We start from the raw sequence: 27,157 nt of genomic DNA on the forward strand, positions 1-27,157 counted from the left end.
TAAAAATGTTTGTGTTTTGAGAATGTGAGTCTCTGAGTCATAGAATTCTTCCAATCCTCATTTCACGTTTAGTAAGAGGTTTGCAGCATTAACTGTACCAAGACATTATCTCAACTTGGAATGGACCTCTCTAAACCAGAGGATGAAGACACAATGTCAGCATCTTCATAACTTTAATATTTTGTATAAATTCTATTTCGACTGGCTTTAATAATGAAATAGATTAAGAATACTTTTAGTAATGAAATGTATGATTGATCTGTGTAATGGTTTTTGTCTCACCTGCGAAGCAGAGTGAGACTATAGGCGCCGCTTTTCCGACGGCGGCGGCGGCGTCAACATCAAATCTTAACCTGAGGTTAAGTTTTTGAAATGACATCATAACTTAGAAAGTATATGGACCTAGTTCATGAAACTTGGCCATAAGGTTAATCAAGTATTACTGAACATCCTATTAAAGTTTCATGTCACATGACCAAGGTCAAAGGTCATTTAGGGTCAATGAACTTAGACCATGTTGGAGGAATCAACATCGAAATCTTAACCTGAGGTTAAGTTTTTGAAATGTCATCATAACTTAGAAAATATATGGACCTAGTTCATGAAACTTGGACATAAGGTTAATCAAGTATCACTGAACATCCTGCATGAGTTTCACGTCACATGACCAAGGTCAAAGGTCATTTAGGGTCAATGAACTTTGGCCGAATTGGGGATATCTGTTGAATTCCCATCATAACTTTGAAAGTTTATGGATCTGATTCATGAAACTTGGACATAATAGTAATCAAGCATCACTGAATATTTTGTGCAAGTTTCAGGTCTCATGATTAAGGTCAAAGCCTCAAAGGTCATTTAGGGTCAATGAACTTTGGCCGAATCAGGGGTATCTGTTGAATTACCATCATAACTTTGAAAGTTTATTAGTCTAGTTCATTAAACTTGGACATATGAGTAATCAAATATCACTGAACATCCTGTGCGCGTTTCAGGTCACATGACCAAGGTCAAAGGTCAATGAACTTTGGCCGAATTGGGTGTATCAGTTGAATTACCATCAAAACTTTGAAAGTTTATGGATCTGATTCATGAAACTTGTACATAAGAGTAATCAAGTATCACTGAACATTCTGTGCGAGTTTCAGGTCACATGATCAAGGTCAAAGGTCATGTAAGGTCAATGAACTTTGGCCATGTTGGGGTTTTTTGTTGAATAACCATCATATCTCTGTAAGTTTATTGGTCTAGTTCATAAAAAGTGGACATAAGAGTAACCATGTATCACTGAACATCTTGTGCGAGTTAGTAGTCGATTTGACATTTTCCGAACCTAGAAATGTTCTTTCCGATGAAGTTTTTTTCCTGATTCGTGTTCCTATGGGGTCCTAGAACAAATTCAGCTTGGTTGCCAAAAGTTGCCGTTTGGGCAATTTTGCTAATTTGCATAAATCCAAAATGGCCGCCAGATGTCATCTTGAAAACCTAACTTTTGAACCCCTGTCCACAAAATGATGAGTAATGACTCGTTTTAGGGGTTTAGAGATGTGTAGAACTGATTTCTGTAATCATTTTTGCAATGTAAGGTCATCTTTAGGTCAAATCCAAGATGGCCGCCATATGCAATCTTGAAAAATTGACTTGTGTTCCCCTTGCCCAAGAATGACGAGTAATACCTGTATTTAGGGGTTTTGGGGTGTGCAGAATCCATTTCTGCTTTCTATTTTGCAATATAATGTCATCTTCGGGTCAAATTCAAGATGGCCGCCATATGACGCCATCTTGAAATATCAATTGTTGAACCCTTTGCCCCAGAATCATGAATAATAACTCTATTCATGAGTCATTAGGTATGTTGATTCAATTCATGTAGTTATTTTGCACAAAAGATAATCTTCAGATCAAATCCAAGATGGCCGCCAACCGCCATCTTGAAAAATTACTGTCTGAGGCTTATACGTGTTAGAACTAATGTAAAGGGATTTCAGTAAGAATACTCATTTCTTTTATTAATTCTCAAGTTCATTTCAACATTAATTGCTCAACTTAGAATGAATCCTCTTTAGGTTTGGGCTATCCATTTCGAGTGTATTTTTTAAGGTCCATTCATACCTTTGTACTGAAGAGGCTTTTAGGGTCTTATTTCAATTTGAAAGTGTTTTATCAATATTATTTTTCTAAATCAATGTGTCCAATGATTGGTAGGCATCAGTTCGCCTTAAAAGACGATGGTGTAGCGCTAGGCCTTACATTTTCGAGAGTGACTATAGAGCACCACTCTAGAGTGGCAGTCTCTAGAGCAAATTTTTACAGATGAAGGAGGATGGCGCTGAGACACGTTTATATAGAGATGCTGCCCTAGCCTTCCTCCTAGGCCTTTGGTCTGCCAATTTAGCATTCCGATTATTTTCTGACGTCTTGACCCCTGTACTTAGTAGCTCTGTACTTAGTAGCTCTCCATAGAATGGATGGCGACTATCATCTACACCTTCATAAGTGTTAGTGTCTATGCCGGCAAGTTTTATGTCATATTTGCATGTGTCTTTAAAACGGAGGTGTGATCTATCGATGGGGTGAGACCAATCACACAGCTTACCTTACCTTGGTGAATCCAAGAAGGGATTCGCCAAGGTTTCATGGGGCAAACATGCCCCAACCACCTGAGGTGCCTTTGACTAAGGAGCGAGAATAAGCTTTTGATGCCAGCACGTACGCTGAAGGGCCTCTGTATTTTTCACTTTGTCCTGCCATTTAACGTGCATGATACGTCCGAGGCAGCTGACATGGAAGGTGTTTAGCCACTTTTCTTGGTCGGCGTACGTTTTCCAGGACTTACTTCCGTGCAGGAGCTTGGCCATGACTGTGACAGATTTTACAATCCTGATGCTTATATGCTTGTCCTGTGAAAGGGGACAAAAGACATATAGTCGGTACAAGGTAGGTGAGGAGTCCACCATAACCAGACGAGTGTGTGCTGTTGATATACATATCTGGAGGACAGTCGGTGTCTTGAGTCTATCAGGATTTCTGACTGTCTCAAAGTCTGATGGATGGTCCAAACCCCTTACATGCACAAGACAGGCAGCTGTTATGTATGACTAGGTCTTGTACTCCCACTTCTTGAGAGGCAGGGGCGACATCGTTTCCGTAAAACATTTCACGAATGAGAACAATCCTGACCGTGGAACAGTCTTGGGAGCCTATCTTCTGCAGGAGGCTAAAGAGCACACTCCTGCTGACCAAGTCAATGGCTCTTGTCAGGAGGAAAAGTCCAATAATAATTATAAAGGAAGTTAATAATTAAATCAATTTTTTGGAAAAAAAATACAGAGAAATCACTTTTTAATTCAAATAATAGTTTAAGTCATTTCACTGGAAAAGTATGGTTGCACAGAAATAAAAAAGGGATAAAAACTCCCGATAGCCCAAACCTTGAATGGTTTAATGCTAAAGTAAGCGGTTAATGACGAAACCTATCAACCATCTGACCATCTTAGACATGACTTGACCTCAAACTAAAAATGGAATGATTAAAAGAATGAATCATTCTCACTGAAATCCCCTTACATGAGCTCCAATACATAACAACAACCTTATTAGGGACAGCACTTCTTCAAGGTTCAATAGTCTCGGAAGTAGTTTTTTTTTCTTAATATGGCGTTTAGTGGTCATGTTGGATTATTTTGACCTGGAGATGATCCTACATTGCAAAATTATGAACAGAAATTGAATAAACATACCAAATAACTCACGAAAAGAGGGATATTATTCATGATTCTTGGACAAAAACTTGAGAATTAATAAAAGAAATGAGTATCTTACTGAAATCCCTTTACATTAGTTCTAACACGTATAAGCCTCAGACAGTAATTTTTCAAGATGGCGGTTGGCGGCCATCTTGGATTTGATCTGAAGATTATCCTTTGTGCAAAATAACTACATGAATTGAATCAACATACCTAATGACTCATGAATAGAGTTATTATGCATGATTCTGGGGCAAAGGGTTCAAAAATTGATATTTCAAGATGGTGTCATATGGCGGCCATCTTGGATTTGACCTGAAGATGACATTATATTGCAAAATAGAAAGCAGAAATGGATTCTGCACACCCCAAAACCCCTAAGTAGAGGTATTACTCGTCATTCTTGGGCAAGGGGAACAAAAGTCAATTTTTCAAGATTGCATATGGCGGCCATCTTGGATTTGACCTGAAGATGACCTTATATTGCAAAAATGATTACAGAAATCAGTTCTACACATCTCTAAACCCCTAAAACGAGTCATTACTCATCATTTTGTGGACAGGGGTTCAAAAGTTAGGTTTTCAAGATGACATCTGGCGGCCATTTTGGATTTATGCAAATTAGCAAAATTGCCCAAACGGCAACTTTTGGCAACCAAGCTGAATTTGTTCTAGGACCCCATAGGAACACGAATCAAGAAAAAAACTTCATCGGAAAGAACATTTCTAGGTTGGTGTATTGAGCCTATGAGACTGTCAAATCGACTATAGAGTAGTTTTCAAAGTCAGCACTGCTGCTATATTGAACCGCATGATGCAGGTGAGACGGCCAGAGGCATTCCACTTGTTTTTTCTGTTATTTGTAATTTGTATGAAAAATAAAAAAAATCGAACTTAAATTTTAAAAAAATGCCGACCCAGGCTTCAAATTTCAAGCACTCCTTTTGATGTAATAAACTGAGACTTGTTGCAATACTAAAATTAATGAAAATGAACTGAGAAGTGATGTTTACAGGGGTGTGAGATTTCAGATTTTTATCTCATTTCAGATTTTTTTGTTTTGTTTTTCAGCTTAATTTCAGCTAATTTTTGGCTTTCCTCTGTACAAAAAGTATGGGAGCTCTTTCTATTTCAGACTTTTTCAACACTCTTCAGCTTTTTTCAGATCTTATTATTTGTGACCACTCACACCCCTGTGTTTCATTTGATGATATTGTAAGTTATAAATATGACCATTTAAAAGGATTTGTGGATGTACAATTATCTATAAAAGTTACTAGCATAATTCATTTCAACTGATCCAGGCTGAAATTTTTCAAATATATAAGCACAGTGGTTCAAAATAATCAGTGTTAATATCATATTTTATGTGGGACCTAACAACTAGAACATGAATCCTTAAGTAAAAATTGAACTTTCCTTTAAGTCCTTATCTTTAAAGGACAAGTCCACCCCAACAAAAATTTGATTTGAATAAAAAGAGAAAAATCCAACAAGCATGACGCTGAAAAATTCCATCAAATTCGGATGTAAAATAAGATAGTTATGACATTTTTAAAGTTTGGCTTAATTTTCCAAAAGCAAATCCTGGGCAGTATGCAAACATACCGCGTGGAGCGTTGTGGCCAAGTGGATTAGTCTTCGGACTTTGAAACAGAGGGTTGTGGGTTCGAATCCCAGCCATGGCGTAATTTCCTTCAGCAAGAAACTGATCCACAGTGTGTTGCACTCAACCCAGGTGAAGTACATGGGTACCAATAAGAATTCCTTAAAAAGCTGTGTGCGCTTTGAACGCCTAGCTTAGCCGGGTAATATAGGAGCGCCTTGAGCACCTAACAAGGTGGATATGTGCGCATTATAAATACCCTATATTATTATTAAACAAGTGGAATGCCTCTGGCCGTCTCACCTGCATCACGCGGTTCAATATAGCAGCAGTGCTGACTTTGAATACTACTCTAACTCGCACAAGATGTTCAGTGATACATGGTTACACTTTATGTCCACTTTTTACGAACTAGACCAATAAACTTACAGAGGGTCGCATTTCATAAGTTGGGTATGCAAAAAGGGTGGCGTATGAACAATTTTCCACACTGTGCCATGGATAAATTGTTGCTACATCACAGCATCTTGACCAAATTTATTGAGTAATATCTCATTTTGAAGCTAAAACTATAGGCTAAATATATATATATGAATTAGATCAATACAATATCAGGAACAAAAACTATAGCACATTAAGTTTGAAGTAACAGGGGTGGTGGAGCCGGTGGATGCGGAGCCGGTGGATGTGGTAAATGATAAAATATTAATTAAACCTAATTAACAACTTAATATAATATGTAATATGACTGTTATCCTCATATTTCTGGGTGTTTTAAAGCAGGGAACAACTATATGTCATAAAAATTTGTCAATTTTGAAAATATGCATGAATACATGTGTATGTCAGCTCTGATCTGCAACCTAATCAATTAGTAAACCGGAGAGAATTTGTTAATTATCTAATTTGTAATCTCAATTTTTAGCACAAATGTTGTGTATCATTGCAACAAACATTTCTACCCATGATGTTGTTGTTTTGCCAAGCATATAATTACAGTGACAGGTATTTTGGGGGCAAAAATGTGAAATTAAATACTGTTAATTAATTAGTATAATTAATATGCATACAATAATAGATAATTATTAGATTTTTTGTACAGATTTAATTATTGATGTTTCAAGATTATAACTGCAATTTACTAGGGTGATCCAATGTTGCATTAACTTTTGACACCATTTTATGTGCAGCAGGTCCAATTTGAGAAAAACACATTTCAAAATTCACATTTACATTGATGTCTATGTAATAATTAGCTGTTAATTAGTCATTTTAAGGAGAAATAAAGGTAGTCGAGACTTAAAACTTTTTCATTATTTAGAGAATGGTAATAGCTATAACATATAAAAAAATATAATTTTTGACCATTTTTACCCTGTTCGCGAAATTGGACCACATTATGACATGCGACCAGAGATATGATGGTTATTCAACAAAAAACCCCAACATGGCCAAAGTTCATTGACCTTACATGACCTTTGACCTTGATCATGTGACCTGAAACTCGAACAGGATGTTCAGTGATACTTGATTACTCTTATGTACAAGTTTCATGAATCAGATCCATAAACTTTCAAAGTTATGATGGTAATTCAACAGATACACCCAATTCGGCCAAAGTTCATTGACCTTTAACCTTGGTCATGTGACCTGAAACGCGCACAGGATGTTCAGTGATATTTGATTACTCTAATGTCCAAGTTTAATGAACTAGACCAATAAACTTTCAAAGTTATGATGGTAATTCAACAGATACCCCCGATTCGGCCAAAGTTCATTGACCCTAAATGACCTTTGACCTTAATCATGAGACCTGAAACTTGCACAAAATTTTCAGTGATGCTTGATTACTATTATGTCCAAGTTTCATGAATCAGATCCATAAACTTTCAAAGTTATGATGGGAATTCAACAGATACCCCAATTCGGCCAAAGTTCATTGACCCTAAATGACCTTTGACCTTGGTCATGTGACGTGAAACTCATGCAGGATGTTCAGTGATACTTGATAAACCTTATGTCCAAGTTTCATGAACTAGGTCCATATATTTTCTAAGTTATGATGACATTTCAAAAACTTAACCTCAGGTTAAGATTTCGATGTTGATTCCTCCAACATGGTCTAAGTTTATTGACCCTAAATGACCTTTGACCTTGGTCATGTGACATGAAACTCTAATAGGATGTTCAGTAATACTTGATTAACCTTATGGCCAAGTTTTATTAACTAGGTCCATATACTTTCTAAGTTATGACGTCATTTCAAAAACTTAACCTCAGGTTAAGATTTGATGTTGACGCCGCCGCCGCCGTCGGAAAAGCGGCGCCTATAGTCTCACTTTGCTTCGCAGGTGAGACAAAAACAAAAGAAATAGTGAGTGAAGGACATTGACCTTCTCATTTGCATGTCACTGAATTGTGCACATCACTGTTAAAATGTGAAAAATAAGTGAAACTATAAAATGTAATAAATTTCTTATTTTACATCCGATTATGATGAAATTTATGCTTGTTGGATTTTTCTCTATTTATTCAAATCAGCACTGTTTTGGGGTGGACTTGACCTTTAAATGAAATGCAAACTTACATCAATCACCATGTACAGCGATAGCAGCACCATTGCAAAGTTGTAAGCCATGAGGACTTCTCTGAGTTGGAAGGGTTGTCGTTTCTCCATCAGTTTGGGTCCTACCCAAACAATGAACAGATAGACCAGAACCAAGAAGGTTCCGGGCCAGACACTGTCCATTAATAACCAGTCATCCACACGAGGATCTGGATAATATAACATGCATCAATGAGGTCTATAAATCACAACCACATTGAATTGCATTAGCTGGTCATACAACACTGCTATTAAAGATTCCTTTCATTCAGACATACATGAAGTACCTATATAGTCTTATAAATTGACCTTGTTTAAACATGTGGGCCAACGTTATTCTATCGCAGGCAATATATTTCATGTTGACCTCAATGCCAGTCAATATATTTCATGTTAACCTCAATGCCAGTCAATATATACACAACAAAAAAAGTAAGTCCCCCCTTAAACAAACATCAATAATTTCCAAACCAATGCGAGTTTTTAATATATATTTACATGAGCGTGTAGGTAATTTTATAAGCTACCCTCTGAGTAAATGTTATGGACGTATTTTACGTCATGCTTCAGTGAGCACCGTCAGAAGGCAAAAATGTCACTTTTCAAAAGTCACAAGCCAATTATCATGACTTTGATTCCATTTTATTGGAACTTATTCCACATTCTCATCACGAAAAATAGTCAGAAGTCTTATGAAAGGTACTTTCTAAAAGACTATACATTTTTTAGTTAAATTTCACGGTTGAATAAACACAAGTCCAAATTTGCTATAATTGGATGTTTAACACGTTTTTATCATTAAAAATGATAGAATATGATGACAGTTATTTTTGGGAAGACTTTCTTCAACAGTATTCATTGTTTCACGGTTCAATGAAAATGTATTGAAAACAAAAAATATGATTTTCAAATATCATAGGCAAGTATTGTTTCATTTTGGTAACTGAAAATGATCTTTTCTCAACTTTTTCGTTGTGTTCATGACCAATTAACATGCTTCAATGATTCAAAGGCGTTTAATTAAACATTCACGCTTGAATGAACATGTGGAATGTGATTAGCTCTTTTTTTACGTTATTGGAAAAAATGCCATTTGTAACTATGGATATCTGTCACAAACCTCCTTGCATAGTTCATTTGATTTGATTTGATTTTTGTGAAAATCCAGATGTTTAATGCATCAGTGAGCACACAATACTCGAAAATTATGCAAATGAGAAGAAAGTTCAAGGCCTTGGCCCCACTCTGTGCAATATCGAATGGTTATTTTGGTGTGCGCACCTTTTGGATAGTGTTACTCTGAAGCCATGTACGAAGTTTCATGAAATAACTGTTGGCAGAAGTAATAAAAATCGTCCATGAAACAAACCCTCATTTCAAAATTTTGACTTCCTCTCTCATAGACTTGTGTACATTATGGGTGCATATGTTTAGGAATAAGTAACCCCTTATTCAATATGATGAAACTTTTTTTCAAGGCTGTCTTTATCAATGTCGTTTATCAACCTTTGGGCAAAATTCTGTGCAAAAATGAAATCGATTTGTTTATTTATGGATGAGTGAGCACGCATCAAAGTGGGAAAATTTGTATTTTCAATGTCACAGACGCATTTTAAAGTGATTATTGGGGGCAAATTCGGTTTCAGATGTGACTTTTATTGCTGTTGTTTTTATCATCCATCATTTCTATCACCACGCACTTTCCGAATTTTAAACATTTTCATGGTTGAGCGAGCACAATCGAAAACTTAGGAATGAATACTCTTTATACTGCATAAATGTATTCTTTTCCTAACATTTTCTCAGGATCAGTTGAATGTATATATGGACAAATCAGTGGTGGATCCAGAATTTTAAAATGGGGGAGGGGCCTATAATCGGGGAGCCACCAACATTAACATGATCTAACAAGTTGTAGAGGATACTACCATAAACCCCTATGATAATACGTCACGATTCAGAAGCTGCGGAATGGTTTTCAAAGTGGGAGGGGGGGGGGAGACTGAGCCAAAAGTGAGGGGGGGGGGGCTGATCATGCAAAAAAATCATTTTTATATGTTTGTACATGCTTTTGGAAAAAAGTTGGGGCTGAAGCCCCCCCCCCCCCGCTTCCGCAGCCCCTGCAATACATTGTGCTCACTCAACCATGAACATACGATATCAAAATCTGGTCTGAAGTGGTTGAATGATGGATAGTAAAACAGCATAACACCATAAAATTCACCTGAAAACAACTTTTGCCCAAATTTGTATTTGAACAAACTGAAAAACGACTCTTGTGACTTTTAAAAATGGTCATTTTTAATTCATTCTTTAATTACTCATGCATGACTCTACCGATCGATCTCGTTTTTCCTTAAGTTGCTTAAAGGGGAAGTTCACCCTGAAGAAAACTTTGTTATAAAAATAGCAGAAAAAATAGTAAAAAATATTGGTGAAGGTTTGAGGAAAATCCGTTAAAGAGTAAGAAAGTTATTAGAGTTCAAAATTTTGGATTTGTGACGTCATAAACGAGCAGCTGCCCCATGTGTTATGTAATATGAAATGTATGAATTTCAAATTTTGTATGGCTCCTGATGACTTAATTTTGTTTTCTTTTCATGATCGGGTGTGAAATGATTTGTCTATTGATATACAAAAGTTACAGTAAAAACCATATTCAATTTTCTGAGAAAATGACATTTCATTGATTTTTTACCATTCGCTATGTAGGAATGCTGCTCGCATATGACGTCACAAATCAAATAATTGAAATTCTAATAACTTTTTAATTATTTGATGAATTTTTCTCAAACCTTCGGCAATATTTTTTATTATTTTTTCTGCTATTTTTACAATAAACTTTTTGTCAGGGTGAACTTCCCCTTTAATGAGTGCAGAAAACCACCTATGAAATCTCATATCTCAAACTAATTTGATTCGAAAGTTACAGTAATTTTATTTAGGGGGGACTTACTTTTTTTGTTGTGTATATTTCATGTTAACCTCAATGCCAGTCAATATATTTCATGTTGACATCAATGCCAGTCAATATATTTCATGTTAACCTCATTGCCAGTCAATATATTTCATGTTAACCTCAATGCCAGTCAATATTATTTAATCATTGCTGACAAAAGAGACCCTTTCTGTGCAATAGGTGAAACAAAATGAGCATTGACCTCTTTATCTTACCTTTATGTTTATCAACAAATTGATCCCATCTTTGTAGGTATTCTTGAATTACTTGAGCCATCTAAAAACAAAATGATAAAGAAATAAACTGTCACTACATTGGAATTCAACAATTCACAGAAAACTTGAGAAGTCACAGTGCTCAGCCTCATCAACAGTGAGAGGTTTGGTGTTTGGCAAAACAGCTTTTACAGATTCCAGACTGCACCTGTTTCTTAAACCAATTTGGGTGTCATCATGAAATTGGGAACCACCTTTAATAGTACAGCAGCAGTCTATTCTGTCACATGCAAGGTTTCCCTCCATTCACTTTGTACACATACATACGCATACAAAACATCGAGTGGTTCCCAAACTTTACGATTTGGTCACCAATTTTTGTGTTATATTTCGTCATTTCAAAATTTCTTGTGGGCAATTCCACAGGTTGGTCCAAATCATGTAACGTGAGTAACCGACACATTCCAAAGATTTGCCAGGAGCATAATAGAATTTCCCAAGTTTTGTTTTTAAACAAAGGATAGTCAGACTGTGTACTTTGTTGTGATAAGGAGATGTTTAGTTCCTATCAATAATAATGGAGTTACAGCTCCAAGTATGAGTCAAGGTGTCTCCAAATGTAACGTGAGTAACCGTGGAATAGCCCCTTGTAACAATTTTTAAGCGATATGATATGGTCTGATGGTTCTTCACTTTCTACAGATTTTCGTTGAAATATCTCAGAAGTGTAATTTTATGCACTTTTCCTACAACTTGCGATTCCCATAGGCGTGCATGTATTAGCTATGTTGGTGCTCAACCCAGCCCCGCTCAACAAATGACTTCATATCGTGATCTGTTATATATAAGAAGAATTGTAAGAGAAAGGAGCTATATACAGTCATTTATTTTTTTCTCTAAGAAAGATCATTGCATAACAAGAATATTCCAGAATAAGCTTTGTTAAATGAGGCTGAGTAATGCTTGGTAATTCTGAAATGTACAATAGCAGAAAATAGAGACTGCTAGCAGAGGAAAATGACAATAGGATTCTCTTGTTTACATTGTTAATTTCACTGAGATCATTCTAGAGTCTTCTAGCAGTGTTGAAAATAGATGGGAGCGATTCCGCTCTTGTGCGCTTTCAAATTGCTCTCGCAACTGCCGAAAACTGCCAAGTACGGAACGACTCCCAACATGAAATCGCTCCCATCCATGCCTGCATAGTAGCCAGACAGCCAGGCCAATGCAGCTGCAGTTTTTACTTCCATGCATTGTCGCTTTCTGAAGTGTAACTGAGTGAACTTTTCAGAATCATGGGCACGGCACTTCAAAAAATGTGTATCCAGTTCACCGAAACTCCAATATACCCGGGTACTATTTATCAAAACGCTGCGCATCACTTGTCTTGCCGTAACATTGATATTGAAAAATTTGCTTTATTATTGCTTTTTTCTTTTTTTATCTGTTTAGGCATTTTGATGTTCAGCAATATATATCATATATATATATATATATATATATATATGTATATATATTCTTGTTAGTAAAGTGTTTACTTTTATCATCAAATTGTTGAGTATATGCTTATTTAAGGCTCCCATAATATATATATATATATATATATATATATTGCTGAACATCAAAATGCCTAAACAGATACCTATTCATGAGCATAAATGTTTAATGTTTCATTTGTGAACTGATGAGCTTAATTTCTTATCATGTGTTTGCATACTGTGACTTAAGATTGGAAGAAATCATGTAACTGGTGAACACTTTACTAACATGAATATCAGTATGTGGGACTAGAGTGAAATTTCATGGTATCTTTGGAAGTTTTAAAAGGGGAAGAAATAAAATATCATCATTGGTTTGAACATATTTTGTCAATATCATACAAATAATTAACATACACGAAAATCAAGTCAAAAAATTATTTGTCCGGGGTCAAATTCAAGGTCAAATTAAAGGTCAAGGGTCACAACCTTATAAATCGCTCCAATACATTATTTGATGCATGTTTTAGATTCCTCTCTGAATTTTCTTTTGATTGGTACCAGTTACGTGAAAATTAGTCGACACGTTACGACGCAATGGCCATTGAAAGTTGAAGGTCACGCCCATTTTTGTCAAAACAAGGAGAAAAGGGCAGGCCGTAGCGCGAGAACCGATTTGACTAATTTTTTTGTTTTGTGCGTGGGCCATGGTGAATTTTATGTGTACCAATTTACAACGAATTCCGAGAGGGTCGGGTGCAAAATTGCACTTTCATTGGGTGAATTGGCATGGAATGACCCTATTATTATTGATAGAAAGCATACGTTACATGGCGTAGTTGTGTATAGGCAAGAAATTTGAATTTCGCGCCTTCAGACATACATTTATGATGAATGTACTCTTATTTACTATGTTATCATATGAAAGAAGTTAACAGACGCTCTTTATAGCAAATTTAATTTGCATTTAAGCAAGTTATTTGACAAAAAAGGTAAATATTAGGTACATAATTAGTGCATTACATGTACATGACATTCAGTATAGTAATTGATATGACCTTGATGTATGTCAAGGTCACTCTTAGTTGTCGAATAGATTTGTAAGTTGTAATGCAAGACAACATTGAATAGGTTCATTATTGCGGATTGAAATAATCGCTAGAGGGTATTCATTTGTCTCGCAATCTACTATGGTCAACAAGGAAATTCGTGATCACTCTCGCAAAAAGTGTTCACTGGCTTTCTAGGAAATTCGTGATCACTCCCGCAAAAAGTGTTCACTAGCTTACAAGTTCACGAGCACTCGAAAGCTCGTGAACTTGTAAGCTAGTGAACACTTTTTGCGAGAGTGATCACGAATTTCCTAGAAAGCCAGTGAACACTTTTTGCGAGAGTGATCACGAATTTCCTTGTTGACCATAGTAGATTGCGAGACAAATGAATACCCTCTAGCAATTATCAAGACAACATTAGTTGCCTATTTTGGAAATCTGTAGACATTATTTATATATGAAATGTTGTCAATTCAGATTATACAATTGTTTAATCTGTATTAAATTACAGAATGAACCAGTCGAATTGTCTGCACACATCAACACATTGAACTCGGTCTGATTCTTGGGCTTTGTTTAGTTTTCGACGTATCACATGCCAGCAGCCACACATATTCAAATGATTTACAATAAAGGTAGGTGATTGACGCCCAAAGAGGTTTCCAGGGATGCCTTTAAATTTGGTGTATAAATAATAAACTGTTTAATACTGACCAAACTCAACACAATGTTTGACTGTTATGCTTGCATTTCCCTGCTGTGCAATTGCAGCATGCATGGCTAAATGTGTGGCTCATACAATAATAGACCAGTTCGTAGTTACATCATGGACAATTTTGTTCAAATGACCTTTCGTTTCTTTCATTATGATAGGCAGATTTCAAAACAAGATATTACGTAAGCTTGCCTTACATAGCAGGATGAAGAAATTGAATAGACCAGGTGACTAGAATAGCACACCAATGAACACTTTATGAAGGTATTTGTTGCATTCCTACTTTGAATGCATATCATAACATGTTACACAATGTACTTGGCAAACTGTGAAATACCAGGCGTTCGTGGACGCATTGTTGTTTTTTGTGGATGTAAATGAAAACCACAATTCAAAAGAATGTATGAATAATCAAGACATCAAAGTTGGTGCTTATCTCATTAGATTTTAAACCACCATGTCACTTTAGTACAAATGACCTTCCACTGATCATGCGTAGAATCTTTTGATCATGCACAGAAAGGAACTACGAACTGGCTTATTAGGCAGCATGATGAAACCTGGGGTGGTATTCTGGAACTCTGTCATAACTTTTGTCATTTCTCTCTGAGATGTGACACCGCTATGATTGTCACAAATCGGTATTCTGAACTTTGTCTTTTCCCTGTCATATCTCTCAAAGTTCCCACCCATCTTTTCGGAAGCGAGCCAATCAAAATCATCGTTAGTTCCCAGTTGGAGCCCTTCTAGCCAATAGGAAAGCCCCGTGGCAGGTAGGGTGTATCCCCAAAACAGTTGCTGGCATCGCGCAACTATGTGTACATTGATGCGCTTAATTACAAAGAGAGACAGGGAGCTGTGAATAATTTTAGAGGAGAAGTAGAAAAGTAAGGAAAACAGAGAAAAAAAAGAGGGAATAAATATATAGGGCCTAACTTATTGTAGCATGAAAAAATAATTTTGAAAATTGTCATGGAAGATGAGTGAAACTAATACCACAATCTAATCTAAATAATATAATTATTTGCTTGACATTCAGTCGGCAGGGTATCGGCATATTTGGTACTAAAAGATATGACAAAATTTATGACTGCTACCCCCCTGTCATAACTTTTGTCATATCTTTTGCTTGTATAAAAGGATTACGCGCATTTAATGCCGCGTATTTTTGCTGCGCGCTAAAGAGAAGAGACAAAATTTATGACAATTTTTGTGACAAAAGTTATGACATCCACCAGAATACCGATTTTGTCATATCTCTGAGATAAGATAAAATATGGAGAAAAGACAATGTTCAGAATACCGCCCCGGAGTTCTAAATTACATATTTTTTGTTAATTGCAGGAAGGTGACTGCGGGATTAAGACACTTCACAGGTTCACATCTCCAATACTTATCCAGTCCATTCTCGAAGCTGTGGACACTGGGTGCATTTACTAAATCATTACTGAATTGTTTTCTATTGTTCTTCACCTACGATACGAACGCTTGCGTCGTGTAACGTTGGGGAAGAACAATAGGAAACAAGATGGCGGCGTAAACATCGGGCAAGTCTCTTCCGTCTTTTCAAGACCTTTTTCTCATTTTTTTGATGAATTATTGTTTAAAAATAAAATCCATAGCGTAGGATTGTCGGAAATGAAGTTGTATCCCATGTACATGATTTAGGGCTAGATCTTTTAGAAAGAAAGTAGAAATCTCGGGGGTGAAAGTTTCAGGTTTCAGAATAGACAAGAAGACCTGGCTTTGTTGAGAGTAACCTACGTAAATAAATGATTTTTATTCTCTAGAAGCCTCCTGGCTACTTCTACCCTAACCCAGGGGCTTACCGTGTATTTGACCATACTCAAGGGACTAGCGTGATTTATGGTCTAAATATTTCTCCAAAAGAATTGTGAAAACAGAAATTATGCACTTACCACGATTTATATGGATGAAGGTCTAACGAGTGGCAGTTTCCTGACATCGGGGCTCAGACTGGAACCTCAAAAAACGAAAAGTTCTCTCCTTCTACCCCAGTCTCAATTGGCCATTTTGTAATGAATTTTGAAAGTATTAGGAGAGGTATCGCGACATAACTTTTTGTTTTTTTTTGAGGTTCCAGTCTGTGCCTCGATCACGATGTCAGGATACTGCCACATGATAGACCTTCAAATTCAATGATATAATCGTGGTAAGTGCGTGCATAATTTCTGTTTATAAGATGGCTAAATAATTTGCAGCTTGCTGATTGGTCAAAGCGTACCACGTGATCATTCGCGAAAAGTGTCTATCCCTGCACACCCGTGGGACTTTTACGCACCCAAATTGTCTAACCCACGGTTTTAGCGCATGCGCAGTGTCTAAAAAAATTGAGATTTCGATTACGTACCAGCTTTATGCTCAATGAGGTCACGTACGAAGAATGAAAAATGAACTTTTTATAAACTAATTAGCGCTAGATCCACCAGCATATGTTGAAAAAGAAAATAAATTTATGCACAAATTCATCGATCGCAAAATTCTCCATGGTTCGACAATGCCCCATTGGGCATTAACACGATTGGCAACAAACTGAAAAATCTGTCACAAAAGGCCGGATGCAAGCTAACGTACACCAATCATTGTCTCAGGGCAACCAGCACCACAACACTCGATGCCTGTGGATACGAGGCTTGAGATATCCAGAGTGTCAGTGGGCACAAATCTGCAGATTCGCTGAAGCACTATTCTAAAACAAGTCAAACAAAACTTGGACAATAATAACAAGAACCAGGAGCTGGGTGACCAGGAATCTACATGTAGGCCTAGTATAGTGATTGTATTACCGACCAGCCTTGTATTACCGAACGCGCGTATCATATGCGTCAGAAAATAACCGAATACGCTCAAACCTTTGCAACATCCTTCCAAAATAAACTTGAATAGAAAAATGATGGAAAATGATCAAAAACACAATATCGAAGTCTTCATATCCTCAAAACAATAAAATATGGTCAAAAAGGCTCATCAGTGACTTTGTTGTTTTCCCAACTTTTCCCATAGAAAACACACTTTCGGTATTAAATACGATACCTTTTCAAGTGACCAAAATATTTCACTTGCGAAGAGAGGTCCAATTGGAAGCTGATGTTGTAAAAATGAAAAACAATTTCAGCAAAATTTCTACATATTTATATTTTGTAGGTATTTGTGTATTTATGGTGAAAATTTGGTGAATTTTATTCGAACAGTGTGTTTGATATGATCAAATTCATGAAAAGTGTTCGGTAATACGATCCACTACCATACTAGTAGTAGCATGGCCATCACAGAATGCCCCTCCAGATCCAGTGCCATAGCAACGACGAGTAACTTTAGTCAAGAAACTGTAGCATATGGCTATGACTCCGAGTACGAGTGCGATATCTGGCAGGATAACATTGTTCTAACCCAAACGCAGTCAAGATCGTCGATCACGGTCAGGAGGGACACCAGTCACGTTCGTTCGGGGAGTGGAAACGTTTTCCACTTCCACGGATGTAATGCGACTATCAACAACTAGATCTAGGTAGTATAGCTGTCAAATCTGCTGTAAATGTGTTGAATTCTTGAGAGTTGAAACATTTTCGAGTTCATGTGTTGGATTTGAAACTTTGTAAACTGAACTCTGAACTTTTTGTGGTGATCGCAAAACATCATTTAAATTTAACTCCCGAAACTCAAAAGAAAGTTGAAATATAGAACGGATTCAGCACAAATTGGAATCAAGTAATCTCGGAGAAATCCTACTCTGGACCATTTTCAAACGGTAAGTGCAATTTCAAATTTTTGATATTTGATTTAGATCTATTTCATTATTTCTTTCTCATATAAGGTGCTTAATTGCGTTCGAAATTACTTGAAATACTTAGCCATCTTATAAAAGGAATAACGCATTTTCCCATCGTTGTTCAGCAATATGCAGTGCACTCGAAGTTTCTTCTTCGCATGCACTGCATACTCGCTAAACAACTCCGCGGAATGCGTTATTCCTGTATTTCACAATTTTCTTTCCAAGTTATTGAGACCACAATCTACCCTGTCCCTAGTCCCATTATAACCAAGGTTATATCATAACCTTGTTCATAGAATGAGTGCCCTAGTCCCGTGTCTATGACTATGGTAATACACGGTGGACTCTAACCCAGGGAGCTCCTGCCCACGAAGCAGGCGCGGGCGGGAGCTCCCTGGGTTAGGTAGACTCCCGGGGGGGCACTCAGTAGGCTATATAATGCATAGTGGGTATGTGCCGCGGAGGGGACCCCCATTTTTACACCCAAATGTCTGTTCCAAGGCATAGCATTTTTGTCTTATTGAGAAAAAAAACAAAGAAAGCCGCTCCAAGGCATAGCATTTTGTTCTTATCGAGAAAAGATAAGAAATCCGCTCCAAAGCTTCGCATATTTTTTGTTACGCCGTTCCAGTTACATTGATCTGCTAAAATTTTGGTGAAAAACGGCCGCCAAGTGCTGTCCGACCATCATCTCTGCCCGAGCGCACCCGGCGGAGGCCTCGCTAGCTGCATGTTCCATAGGGGTGCATACACACGTACTCACACGCTGGTGATCCGTTCCAAGGACCCCCGTTTTCACAAATTTGTAGTTCAGAAGCCCGTTCCGAGGACCCTCCTTTTTTCAATAAGCCCGCTCCAAGGCCCCCGTTTTTGTCTCGCACGCGGCACACCCCTACCACTTTTTTGGTCGAGTGCCCCCCCCCCCCGGGTAGACTCCTGTCCTGGGCTCCGGCGAGCGCTGTCAGACCATCATCTCTGCCCGAGCGCACCCCGCGCTAGCTGCATCATGCACACATGCCCGTTCCATAGGGGTGCATAGGCACGTATAGTCACGTATTGTATTACTGGACACTATTGTGATTCCGGACGCGCATACAACTGCGTTCGAAAACAATTTTGTACCGTAAGACTTCCGCAGTTTAATTTCACAGATCAATTCAAAGAACAAGATTGCAAAAACAAGGCAAAAAAATCCAACTTTAACCATATTTTTCTCTAAAATGACAGAAAAAGCTTAAAACATCGTATCTTCTTCATCCGTCAGCTTCGGAGATCAGCAGAGATCCTGCACAGATAGTACATGTAACTTAGTATGTATTGTCAGTCAGAGAAGGTAGATGGATTCAGCAAAGAGGACTAGGATTCAAGCGTAGAAGATCTAAACATATGGATTTTCAGCAGGAAATTGAGGGCAAGTGTCGTAAAAGATTTTACACTATTTGCAGAGAGGTTTGCCCTTCTTCAGAGAGTAGATGGCAGTATCGAGGTCACGGAAAGTGAAGAAGATAGGGCATACATCTTCCTTTGACTGGACAAAGGTACTCGAGTTATCTAGTGGAATATACTGTGTCCTTGGAGAGCTGTTGTAATCCTTCATAGGAAGTGCCCCCAGATTCCTAAAATGCTCCTCAAAACCTGCAATGTTTTTGCCATTATATGTAATACCTCCAATGTCCAATGATTGTGTACTCTGCATAGACTTCCCTTTCCTACAGTTTTCCTTAACCAGCCTAAAGAACAGAGAGGGGTTGCTGTTGGTGTTGGCAGATTCTATTGCTCTGTGTGTCCGATGACGAAGAATGGCCCTAGACTGCCTGAGGCTCCTGGGAAAAAACTTCTTAGATCTGATGTATGCAATCCACTCAGGGCTAGGGTACATGGGACTGTGTGCAGCCTTCCAAGCTATCCACGCTCTGTGAGCCTGTTTGTATGATTCCTTCTTTCCTGATGGTAAACCCACCTGTAGCTTGTGGGGTAGTGATTTTGATACTGCTATCATGTACTCACTGAGAGTTTCAAAAGTTTTGTCAATCCAGGCTGAATCCAGGGTTAATGAAGGCAGAGTCTGGAAAAGTTCAGCACACAGTGTATCCAGGGGGAGGGTATAGGCTTCCTCAATATGATCTCGTGGCCAATCAATCTTGAGACGCTCCAGAGGCATGGAACTTGAGACCTCATCTCTGTCACTAGTGCCTTTAGGATGAACAGAAGTTGTACTAAAGATGACTGTCACCGGCCGATGGTCAGATGTGTTCATTGGGTGTTCATCATGGATGGAGAGTATGAAAGCATTAGAGGAGATCAGGAAACCATCTATATTGGACCGCTTGGAGCTGTCATCAGACATGAAGGTGTAGTCGCTGACTGTGCAGTGTTTGACATTGAGAGACAGGCCATGCCCTTCTTCTTTTTGCTAAAAGTTAAGGCCACTAAAAATGTGCCCTTTTTTATATGGCCGTGGTGCCCTTTTCTCATAAATGTGCCCTTTTTCTGATATATAATGTGCCCCTTTTGAAAGTCTGCACCTTTTTTTCTGAGCGAGGAAAACTTTTCTCAGATCTCAAAAAGTATTCAATACCTTAGCTTTACCAGCGACGTCCAGTGCATGTATGCAGTCTAGTCCGAAGCCGCGCCGAACGATGAGCTAGCTATACACAGCTGGCCGGCCAGCCGGCCGGCCGCTAGCGCGCTTTACATATGCTATGTAAGCTGCAGCATAAGAATGGACGAGCGCGAGCTCGGTATGTGTACTACACAAATGTCACGCGCGCTGTACTGTCCTGGCGAGCGCGCGCGATGCGTAAGTACAGTACTTTGAATGGGAGTGTTTCATAAAGCTGTTCGTCAGTTACGAACAACTTACGAACGACCGGTGATACTTTCTTGGGTGCTAATCAGATTCACATTTAATTACAAGTAGCTCAAGATGATGAGGTAATTTGGATAAAGAATTAGATGAAATTAATTTAGTTCTACCAGAGGTACTTCTACTTGATTTGTTAATATGTACATGTTACATGTCGGATGTCAAATTCAAGACTCAAAGCAATGCAATGATGTGTTATCCTGTCCTGAAGTGATTCTGAAGAATAATGAAATTTTCTTTTAAAACCTTATACAGTGAGTGTTGTCAGACTATTAAAGTTCATTTTTTCTTAAGTAAATAATGTGGTTTGGTAATGAATCTGATGTATAACATCGACTATGGAAAGCCCCCCCCCCCCCACGCCGCGAAACTGTAACACCTACAAATAATTTATTACACGCCCCTTAAAAAGTGGCCTGGGTGCCCCTCTGTATGGCCTTGGTGCCCTCTGCTGCCTGGCCTCAGTGAAAAAGTGCCACTCAAAAAAGTGGCCTTGCCCCCTTCAAACTCCTATTTCGAGGCCTGGAGAGATATAAGATTTTCTGCTGCAATGAAGTCCTTGAGCACTGCTACTGTAGGTTTCTTTGTGGACCTGCTAATGATGTCAGCATTGAAGTCCCCGCTACTATATTGACATGATGGGGATGAGAAGCTAGAATCTCAGATATGGTACAGTCGTACAGAGACAGTTCTGATACTCAGCAATGTCACATGGTGAAGTACTGCTGGGTAAATACATGTAGCAGTTGGTGACTGTAATATTCTCCTCACTTGATTTGAGCTGGATGTGGGCAGTTAGCAGCCTTGGAGAGTTACATTTGATCTCAGCTAAACTGGCAACAGAGTTACGTGAGAAGATGGCAACGCCACCCTTACCTCTACCTCTCCCTGGTATTAGGGATGGCATATCATCTTGATGGGCTTTGGAAATTACTGAAAAGTCACTATTAAACTGTTCTAGATTATCTAAGGTCGTAGGGGTTAGCCAGTGTTCTTGGAGGCATAGGATATTGAGGTTACTGAGAATATTAGAGATGTACTTTTTGTTGCTGTGTACCCCCTGAGTTGAAAGTCCCTATTCTGAGGGTTGCAAGACTGGAGTTGCATTGGCAAGGAGCTTGAGGCTGGATTGGGTGCAACTGATGGCTTGTTGATGGAAGGTGAGGGTTAGGTGTTCTTGAAGTGCATTTGGGATAGCAAGAAAGTGGAGAGCTGTGCCTAGAGAGTAGTAAGCCGCTTCTAGAAGGGTTCTGTGCATTAGGGCTGAGGCTCTGCCCGGCCGAAAAACATGAGCTGGCTACTGAGAGTGCGCCTTCCCAGATACACCTGAGAGGGTAAGATCAGAACAGCTCGTAGACATTGATGGTTGGTAATGACGTTGAACTCTTGGAGAGCTGATTTGACTGGCGATAGCCTGATTTAGTCATACTATGGTGGCTAGATATTCTGGGGGTACCAGATGTTGGGTCATCAGTAGGGCGAGAGTAAAGGAAGCTATTCCTCAACCTGGCAGGATTGGTTTCCCTCGGGTAACGCTTATCGAAGGGAGGTGGACCTGGGCTGTACATCTGAGATGCCAGGTCCTTTGCACTGGTCGGGGAGGAGATCAGTGATGCTGGGTCAGCTGAATATTGCTGCGGACCAGGCTGTTTAGAGGGGAGAGGGCGAGTATCACTAATCTTTTTTGGAGGGTTACTCTTGTCACTTCTTGGATGAGGTTCCACAGAGTTCGTAGCATGGTAGCTATTATCCTTAGGCCTGGTAGATTGAGACTGGCTATCTCTGGATTTTGGGCTCTCTCTCTTGGATCTAGAGTTAGGTTTGTGAGTATTGGGGGTGTGTGTCTTGCCGTGATATTTTGCTAATTTAATTTGAGCCCCACGACTGAAAGCTGGTTTGATGAGCAGTTTGCAGTAGAGCAATTAAAGACAGATTACGGAGATACAAGGGTTGCAGGCTTTAAAGCACAGATACTGTAGCATGCACAGGGTAGGATGAAGGGAGAAATAATATTCAAACAGTGCCACTGATTCAGCATGCATGGTACATGTAGGATGAATATAATACAAACGTGCAGGGAACATGTAGGATGGAGGGAGATAAATCATAAAACAGTGCAGATGAACTAACTTACAAGAATGTAAGGTGGGGATGAGGGAGTACTCATATACAGGTATGTAGCAGGGAAAGGAGGGTGAAACATGCAAGGCAGGATTGAGAGCCTGGTATAGGCACAGACAATGATACATACAGTGACGCAGTACGGCTTTACACTGTTAGTGTTACAGAAAACAGGAGCAAGTACGTGTGAGTAGTACTAGTAGTATGCTGTACACATAAAAAACTAGAAGATATTACCCACGACTTGAATAGTTGAGCTGTTACGTCGTAGTACTAAGCGAATGAAGATAACCGTGTGTAGGGGATGAGAAGAATTGTGCAGGGCCCAACTGCTGACAAGTTACATGCGGCAGTCTACTTGGCTTTGGTTGAGACAGCTAAGAGCCGGTTCCCGTCAGATTTGAAGTTGAGTAAGTTGAGGTTGGAGCATAGTAAGGATACAAACTTTCCTCTGATTTTTAGAGCGAAAAATAACCAGCTATAATGTGCTGTATCAAGTGGCTCTAGTCTAAATTCACACAAGGTTACAGGTAGGGTTCAGAAACCGCACAGTAGAAATTCTGTCTAACTTAAAATAGGTACAATTTACAGAGTCAAAACATTGACACTGAGAGACAGACAGGTAGTACCAGTACAGAACACAAAATAGCTGACTCACTGACACATGCATGCACTGCAACAGGACTGATGTAACGAACACATTTATTACACATACAATACCATCAGTTCAGGATAGAGAGAAGACCGTAGTAATAGTATACTGCCTCCTGCTGATTTTGCAAAAAGGCCCAGTGTACCGGTATGTCGTGTCACTGCTGATAGTAGACCAAAAGCTTCAGTCTCTGTATTTTGGTTGTTCCGCTGAACTACGTTGGCTCCACTCACCATACATAGACTGAAGAGGTTGGGGGTCCGTGGCTACAGACAACGTATAGTGAACTAGCGTTTTATAGATCGCGATTTAAAACTGTTTTTTGAGCGAACTTTTCAGTTTAATGATATACATTATCAGGGAAATACAACTAATTTAAGTAATTGCATACCTTGGACCGGAGTTATTGAAAAAAAATCCACTGGATGATTGAGAAATCTGTCATCTAAGACATTTTCTCCTGACCTGACGGTTTTTCTTGCAAGTTGCCATCTTGAATGACGTCATTATCGTTAATGTCTCGATATATCGCGATTATAACTATTATCATTTGTCTTCGTGAGTGTATCGTATCGTATTATTGCCTTGTAGGTGTGCTGGTGGAATGCAATATCGATATCACATTTGTATATTGTTGACGCCCTCTCCGTTCGTTTGTAAATATTTCATAGTTTGGCTGCCTTAAGTTGGATCGATTTAGCTGTGCTTTTCCCAACTAAACTTCGGTAAAGTATAATTTTCATGCATTTTCATCTATATCGTTTTAATAAAGTATTTTAAAATTGAATAATCAAATATTTATAATTTGTAGTTTACATATCCTTAGATTGTAACCTCGATGTGTTATATAACCTCAAACTTTGGACTCTGGTCGGACAAAAGTGCTGGTGTTATAACAAATGGGAGCCCACACGGACACTTTACCGTCGGTGAATGGGGATTGCAGTAAAATGTCAAAAATTGTTGAATAAATCCCCAGAAACGACGGTTATTCCTGTCTATGCTGATAGATGCTTAGCTAGGCTAGTAATAGGAGGTGAGTAGAGCTGGGACAGTGTAGATGCTGACAGAGCTTCCCGCGTATTTTATCAATGAAAATGATGATGTGAGTGTCCAACAAAAAGAGGAAGATTATGGATCCAAATGAAGGCAAATTAAAGCAATTGGCAAATAAAATCATATAATTGCGAAAAGAAAACGAAAATATGAGAAGTGAAGTAAACAGGAAGCTCTATTTGGATGGTACGTCCCATCTCCTCAACGAACATGACAAACCCAGTTTGTTTTGCATTAACAATTTTGATCCCAATTGATCTTTTATTCTGATGGAAATAGGGACCTGATTTGACAAATTTCAATCTTGTTCGCTCCATAAATCGTTGACGGCTAGTTCTCAAGTTACCCGGTACCCCGGCCGTGCGCGAGGTTTACCGTGATAGAGAGCCGTCGACGATCGACAGCGCATCGATAGAACTTGATGACTGAGGGTCACGATATGAACGAGCATTACTGGAAAGTGCCATGTTGAACGCGCAATTAAAACAAAAAATGAAATTAGTTAGCAAATAGCAAACATAAATTTATTACAAAGATCTGCTCAGAATCGATATATAAGAAAGCAAACAAAAACTTAGAATTTACTCATGATATGATATATCATGAAAAAATCACCAATTTTTTTTACATTTGTCATTATAATCAAGAATGTTTTTACCCATCCGGCGCGCATCCGGAATTATGATGTAATTTGTCACGCACGAAAATAATTGTTTTTCGCGGAGGGGTATGGGGCAAGTGCGGTGCAAAGAAAACAGTTGGAAAATATTAAATAATTTCATCATATTCAGAATTTTCAGAATATTTGGAATAGCAAGTGATAATTTTTCTTGATTGAATTTCCTCTAGTTGTCATTTTAAAGCACTGAAATAAAGGTGTCCGGCAATAGGATACACTGCCATACTCACACGCTGGCGATCTGTTCCAAGGACCCGCTCCAAGCCAGCCCAAGGGCAGGCCCCCGTGTTTTGTCTCGCCCGCGGCACACCCCTACCACTTTTTTGGTCGAGTGCCCCTGCCCCCCCCCCCCCCCCCCCCCCCCCCGGTAGACTCCTGTCCTGGGATCCAGCCCGCGAAGCTCTAGACTAAAGCCTAAAGTTAGTCCTGGGCACTTGTTCACTGCTACCATCTGGCCTGTGGAGAATCTACAGGTAGGACTATGCCTGGTATGCCAATGCTGTATTGAGCACACACTTTAAAATATCATTTAAATACCACTTTTGTGACCAAAATTACTCATTTGCATGTACAGTTTTAATTTATTTATCATTAGTAACGTGGGAATAATTTTTGTATTCACCAGAACGCTCAAAAACTTGAATTTTTGGCATATTTTTGTGTACGCCCTCTTTTGGTGGAAAGTAATAATATGGCATTGGCAAAAATTTTTTCATTTTTTGGAATTTTGATCTCTATTTTTAATTTAAAAAAAAATGATATAAAGAATCAAATCTAAATAAGAGCCAAGCTGTATGAATAACAGGTCTAATGGAAACTGTCAGTGTAAAAAAAATCAAGCACTTGCCCCAAAGAAAAAGAGAAAATAAGCAAAACATTGCCACCCTTATTTTACCACACACGGAGATATAACTGAGAACTGAATGAGTGGTCCTGGGGCTTACCGGCCTCCCTGACCCAAGTCTTGCATGCCCTACCTACTCCGTACTCGCTCAGTCGCTGCCTCGTCCTCCTTTAAAACGTGTTTTAAAACACACCAACCCTAACTGCCAATCAACCTTTACCGTAAATCAAGACATCATTTGGTGCATTTGGCATGATATCCATCCAGTTAAGCTTACCTTAGTTCCAACACTAAATGGTCCTCGCCAAGTGTGATTACTACTACGGTCTTCCGTATAGCGCTAACTGCATGCCGCCGGCCGCCGGCCGGCCGGCGCGGCCCGGGACGCGAATATATTTTCCATACATGGAAACGATATGGTACATGAATTATTCATAAGTTGAGCTAAAAAACTGAAGCGCGCACAGACCTATGGACTGGCTTCATCAATTTGTATAGGGTCTCACAGGCCTAATTCATTCCCCATAGACTCATGTGTTAAATTGGCACTTTAAAAAATTCATAAAAAATAAGGATGAAATTCGGGGGTCGAACGTTTATAGGATTTATATCTGGCAATAGTAGAGCGGATTAGCCGAACAATTGTGCAAAATTTGACTAAAGCATGAAACTTTCACAAGTATTAGTATATGCCGTAAGATTTATTTTAAAGATGGGAGGTAAATTTTAAAATGCCATTTTCGGCCGTTGCCATGGCAACGGAATAATTTCTC

The 27,157-nt window shown here is 38.7% G+C and overlaps 2 protein-coding genes across 5 annotated transcripts in view; both read right to left on the minus strand.

The window, feature by feature from the left end:
• The window catches only part of LOC121423827 (elongation of very long chain fatty acids protein 7-like), a 41,623-nt gene extending 14,864 nt beyond the window's left edge, over positions 1-26,759 (minus strand). Inside the window, exons 1-3 of one of the 4 annotated variants that reach the window (XM_041619330.1) lie at positions 26,662-26,759; positions 11,129-11,189; positions 7,937-8,124 (exon numbers count right to left, since the gene is read on the minus strand). In XM_041619330.1, coding sequence (XP_041475264.1) covers positions 7,937-8,124; positions 11,129-11,189 — 249 coding nt within the window. In that variant the 5' untranslated portion in view covers positions 26,662-26,759. Of the gene's footprint in view, positions 1-7,936; positions 8,125-11,128; positions 11,190-23,394; positions 23,419-26,484; positions 26,507-26,661 lie in introns of those variants that run through there. The other 3 variants (XM_041619333.1, XM_041619332.1, XM_041619331.1) reach the window with 3 other exon arrangements.
• On the minus strand, positions 22,373-25,328 carry LOC121423555 (putative protein TPRXL). Its single transcript, XM_041618908.1, has 2 exons — positions 25,237-25,328; positions 22,373-22,841 (listed from the first exon to the last, which is right to left on the minus strand). The coding sequence occupies exons 1-2, from the start codon at positions 25,326-25,328 to the stop codon at positions 22,373-22,375; spliced, it is 561 nt and encodes a 186-aa protein (XP_041474842.1).
• Positions 26,760-27,157: the final 398 nt, after the last annotated feature.

Source organism: Lytechinus variegatus, chromosome 11 (genome assembly GCF_018143015.1).
Source record: "Lytechinus variegatus isolate NC3 chromosome 11, Lvar_3.0, whole genome shotgun sequence".
Taxonomy (NCBI): Eukaryota; Metazoa; Echinodermata; class Echinoidea; order Temnopleuroida; family Toxopneustidae; genus Lytechinus; species Lytechinus variegatus.